This window comes from Tarenaya hassleriana, unplaced genomic scaffold, assembly GCF_000463585.1.
Source record: "Tarenaya hassleriana unplaced genomic scaffold, ASM46358v1 Cleome17, whole genome shotgun sequence".
Taxonomy (NCBI): domain Eukaryota; kingdom Viridiplantae; phylum Streptophyta; class Magnoliopsida; order Brassicales; family Cleomaceae; genus Tarenaya; species Tarenaya hassleriana.
The window spans coordinates 569850-575078 of NW_010965122.1; the positions used below are offsets into that span (position 1 = coordinate 569850).

The following is a 5229-nucleotide window of genomic DNA, read 5'->3' on the forward strand; positions in this document are numbered from 1 at the left end:
TGGTGTTTCTTATTGTTTTTCGTCTGTTTCGTCGCTGTTTTGGTGTTTGCTAGGGGGCAATTGCAAAAATACCATTAAATGTCGATTTTAGTTACAGCCCATACCCTCGCACAGTACCAAAAAAACGGCAACATCAGATATACCCTTATAAATGTAGAATCCCTATAATACCCTTCCTTTATTTATATAATATTATAATATACTAAAATAAATAAAATATAGATCTACTTTTTACCCCATTTTCTCTCTCCTCTTTATTGTTGTCTCCCGCCATACATCGCGTTCTCTCTCTTCGAGTTTTTCTTCTTCTCTCTCTTGAATGTCTCTTCTCCGGCGCGATTTTCTGGCAAATTTGCTGCGAGAAACAAGTGAAATCTCCAAGAAACTCATCCAATAAACGTAGATCTCGTTAATAGGTAAGTTTTTTTAAAGCCGATATATATTTTGGGTATTTAGGGTTTTTTAATTTTCGTATTTGTATAATATAGATGATTCAAATGTAATATATATATATATATATATATCAGTTAAACCGGTCAAATTAACTCGTCACATTGGTGAAAGTGACCATTTTGTCCAATTGGTCAAACTCGTAGAAATGGTTGCACATGTTGACGGAAAGGAATTCTGGGACTATAGCGGGTCTTCAGTTTGAAGATGATAAAAAACTTTCAAATACCTCTTCATCGCCTTGGGTGCAACTATCAAAGGATGGAAGTATATGTGTAAAGTGGTTGTTGTTGATGCAACATTTCTGACGAGCCAATATAAGGGAGCATTGATTGTGGCAACCGCCCAAGATGGTGATCATCACCAATATCCTTTAGCGTGGGGAGTGATAGATAGAGAGAAGGATGCTTCATGGTTGTGGTTTATGACAAGATTAAGCGAAGTAATACCGGATGGTCCTGATGTAGTTGTGCTATCTGATCGACATAAAAGCATAATCAAAGTTGCGAGAGAAGTATACAAGCAAGCACAACACGACTTTTGTGTGAGGCACATAGCGCATAATTTAAAAGTGCACGTTAATAGAGGCAGTAGAAGAAAGAGTTCAAATGGTGAGACCGTCTCTAAATTGTTCTTTAAATGTGCAGCAGCCTACACGATTGATGAGTTTGAATACCTATACGATGATCTAAAAAGCAGGTATGTTTCTTGTGGTTAGTGTGATTGACTTGTTTGACGAGTTTGACTGGTTTTATTAATGTGAATATATCTCATAATGTGTAGATATCCCAAAGTGGCTGAGTACATGCAAAAGGAAGAACTTGCACCTGAGAATTGGGCAAGGTGTAAATTTAAGAGTGAAATGTACAACATGTTAACAACCAATGGGGCCGAATCGATAAACTCCGTACTGAAGAAGGCAAAAAAGTATCCATTGCTAAGTTTACTTTATATTTGTCTCGGAAAGACAGTTGAATGGTTTAACAGGCACATGTTAGAAGTAGGTAGTTCTGATGAATCTCAAAAGTTAACACCATTTGTTTACAAAGAGCTACATGAACGTTACGAGAAGGCATGTACATTTGACGTTCAAGAACTAAACGGTGTTACTGGCGAGTTTGAAGTGAGGGATGACAAGGGTAGAAGACACTTGGTTAATCTTGGAGAAAGAACATGTGGTTGCAAAATGTTTGATGTGGATAGGTATCCTTGTAGTCATGCAATTGCAGTAGCACATATGATCGGAAAAGGCGATATGATATACGAACTTTGTTCTGAATACTACAGGCGAGATACATGGCATATGGCTTACCAAGAGACTGTGTACCCGTTTCCTGATTGTTGTGATTGGAAATTGCCATCTTCCATTGCAGATGTAGTGGTATTGCCGCCTATAGTGGAAGAAAAACGGGTAAGTGGAAGGCCTAAACAAAACCGATTTTCTGGACCTGGTGAGTCTCGAAAAAGAAAATCATGTTCGGTAGGTTCGGTCAGTACGTCAAGGATGTCACAGACGTATGAGTCATAATATTATGTTCGTGCATGTAATGACATTATGAATTCATATTTGGACTAATTCACTAGTGTATTATATTGTAAATACAGTCGTCAAACTAATCAAACTCGTCAAACTTATAACGCTGGTCAAAGTCGTAACACGCATTCGGGGTTTGATGTTTGGGGTTTCTGAGTTTGACGAGTTTGACGAGTCAACGCGGTCAACCTGTGGTCAAAATTAAATTCCGATGGTTCAAAATTGTGTACAGGGTCTATTATAACGTATTGAGCATGTTTTTGTTATAAGAAGAGCATCTGGGAAAATGATAAATTCTACCCTAGACCAATGTGTAACATAAAGTGTAATAGAACATTAGGGTTTCGTTTGGGGGAACATGCATTGCTAAACAAAATAATTTGTTCAATTCAGTTAGCTCCGATTGTTTTTTACCTATCAAATTTGTTATACGGGGTGTTTATTGATATGCTCATGGTTCAAAATTGATAAATTCGCCAAATCAGAGAGTTTGAAGAGTTTGACGTGTTTGACGAGTTTGACGAGTTAACGCGGTCAATTTGTGGTCAAAATTAAATTCTGATGGTTCAAAATTGTGTACACGGTCTATTATGACGTATTGAGACGTGTTTTTGTTGTGAGGAGAGCGTGTGAGAAAATGATAAATCCTACCCTAGACCAATGTGTAACATAAAGTGTAATAGAACATTAGGGTTTCGTTTGGGGGAACATGCATTGCTAAACAAAATAAGGTGTTCAATTCAGTTAGCTCCGATTGTTTTCTACCTATCAAATTTGTTATACGGAGTGTTTATTGATATGCTCATGGTTCAGAATTGATAAATTCGCCAAATCAGAGAGTTTGACGAGTTTGACGAATTTGACGAGTTTGACGAGTCAACGCGGTCAACCTGTGGTCAAAATTAAATTCCGATGGTTCAAAATTGTGTACAGGGTCTATTATGACGTATTGAGCGTATTTTTGTTATAAGGAGAGCATCTGGGAAAATGATAAATTCTACCCTAGACCAATGTGTAACATAAAGTGTAATAGAACATTAGGGTTTCGTTTGGGGGAACATGCATTGCTAAACAAAATAAGATGTTCAATTCAGTTAGCTCCGATTGTTTTTTTACCTATCAAATTTGTTATACGGGGTGTTTATTGATATGCTCATGGTTCAGAATTGATAAATTCGCCAAATCAGAGAGTTTGACGAGTTTGACGTGTTTGACGAATTTGACGAGTTTGACGTAATTAATAAGATGTTCTTAAGAAATAAAATACTAATAAATTAAAGAGGTTCTTATTACGAAAGAGGTTCTTAATACGAAAGAGGTTTTAAACCTGATTAGATACAACTTAATCCGAAAGAGGTTCGTAAGAAATAAAATACTAATAAATTAAAGAGGTTCTTAACAAATGAAATAATACGGAGAAGAATCTCAGCCTTCCTCGGTAGACACAGACACTTCCTTACCATTCGCGAATATATCAGATGCAATCTTTTCGCGAATAGAATACACCACCTTGTCGCTCACCTTATCCAATAAGGTGAGATCATTCCTGTAGAGTGTCTCTGCATATTTGATGTTGTATATGCCGCATTCATTTTCTGTAACGTTCTGAGGTAGATTAGAGAATAGCTCGATGGAAAACAAGGTCGAAACGTCAATTCGACCAGTCCCGCTAATCATGAAGGCTTCTGGGATACTTCTGCATAAGTGATGAATCACTTTAATTGTCGCCTCCTTCATTCTCGGGTTGCAGTCATACACTTGAATCACCGTGTTCTTGTAGTCCACTCTAATAGTGACCCAATGGACGCTTACATTAGGATCTACCTATGACGGAATGTTCAACACACTGATAAAACCTTTTGTATTGGTCTAATTTTTTGTTACCACCGCCAATTGGTAATTCCCCACTCATGTATTGTCCAAGAAGGCCGAGATCTTTCTGTCCCAATTTCCACCATTTGAAGCATTCACAACACTGCACATCACAAAGAAGGTACCTTTGGCTGTTTGGTTCAATTTGAGGTACACGTTTCCGGATTTCATACATGGCTTCATCGATATGTTGTGAAAACAAACAGTTAAATGGGTCAAACAGTCGTCAAACTCGTCAAACTGATCAAACTATATGTGAAAACACTTACACTTACTTGATCATTGAGCCATACACCTTCTTGTAGAAGGTCTTCCCAAAACTGTGGGGTTCGTAGATATTCCAGCCCCGACATCCATAACCTCTCTTGTCTCGGTTTTTGCATAAACTTGAAGAGAGCAGTCGTTTTTCTTGTGTTTGTCTCAATAAAACTTTCAACTCGCACAACATTGTCATAGACCATAGGCTGTCGAGGGATCCACACATAACCTGGAGGAGCTACAGATATCGGCACCAATGCGGATTCTATCAGCACCAATGCACCTTCTTGTACTGGGCATGAAACACCTTCTTGTACTGGGACCAATGCAGATTCTACACGATCTTTGTCCTTCTTTCCTTTTCTACCTCTTGTCTCTCTCTTTGCTCGTCGTTTTTTGGAGGGTGGATCAGTCGAGCCCAAAGTAGTATATGGACTTTTAAGAGTTGGCTTTATTTTCCTCTTCGGTCGTTTACTACTCTGAACTAGATCCTTGGGAGCAGCAGTGACCTCTACATCCTCATTTTCCTGAGCAAGTATCCCTCCATCATCATCATCAGTCGAACCCAAAATAGTATTAGATACTGCTCTAGGAGTAGGGGGAATCGCATCACTATCATCTTCTTCATCATCAGTTCCTGCATATGACCAATTATCTGAACATCAATCAAACTCGTCAACCCAAATGGTAAAACTTGTCAAACTCGTCAACCCAAATCAGTTTGTCTACTTTGACCATATAAACACCTATCAGTCCATACCTTGTTTGTGTTGTGCAAATTCTACATCCTCTTGATCATTATCGAATTTTTACATAGATTGATGATGTCCTACATATGAACAATTATATGAATATCAGTCAAACTCGTCAACCAGAAGAGTCAAACCGGTCAAACTCGTCAACCAAAAGAGTCAAACCAATCTAACTCGGGCTGCCTAAATAAAGTGTAGTGTAAGATCATACCTTGCTCGTTCTGTGCAATTTCTACATCCTCTTGATCATTATCGGATTTTTTCACAGATTGATGATGTCCTACATATGAGCAATTATATGAATATCAGTCAAACTCGTCAACCAGAAGAGTCAAACCGGTCAAACTCGTCAATCAAAAGAGC

At 38.1% G+C, this 5229-nt stretch overlaps 1 protein-coding gene across 1 annotated transcript; it reads left to right on the plus strand.

Annotated features, from left to right (window-relative positions):
* The first annotated feature begins 721 nt into the window (after positions 1–721).
* LOC104810148 (protein FAR1-RELATED SEQUENCE 4-like) lies at positions 722–2803 on the plus strand. Its single transcript, XM_010536348.1, has 3 exons — positions 722–1149; positions 1234–1861; positions 2798–2803. The coding sequence occupies exons 1-3, from the start codon at positions 722–724 to the stop codon at positions 2801–2803; spliced, it is 1062 nt and encodes a 353-aa protein (XP_010534650.1).
* Positions 2804–5229: the final 2426 nt, after the last annotated feature.

What these genes read in the sequence shown, in the direction of transcription:
- LOC104810148 (XM_010536348.1), top strand. Translation starts at nt 722, where the DNA reads ATGTGTAAAGTGGTTGTTGTTGATGCAACATTTCTGACGAGCCAATAT. An exon ending in TACGATGATCTAAAAAGCAG is followed by an intron (nt 1,150 to 1,233) that starts GTATGTTTCTTG and finishes CATAATGTGTAG; the next exon opens with ATATCCCAAAGTGGCTGAGT.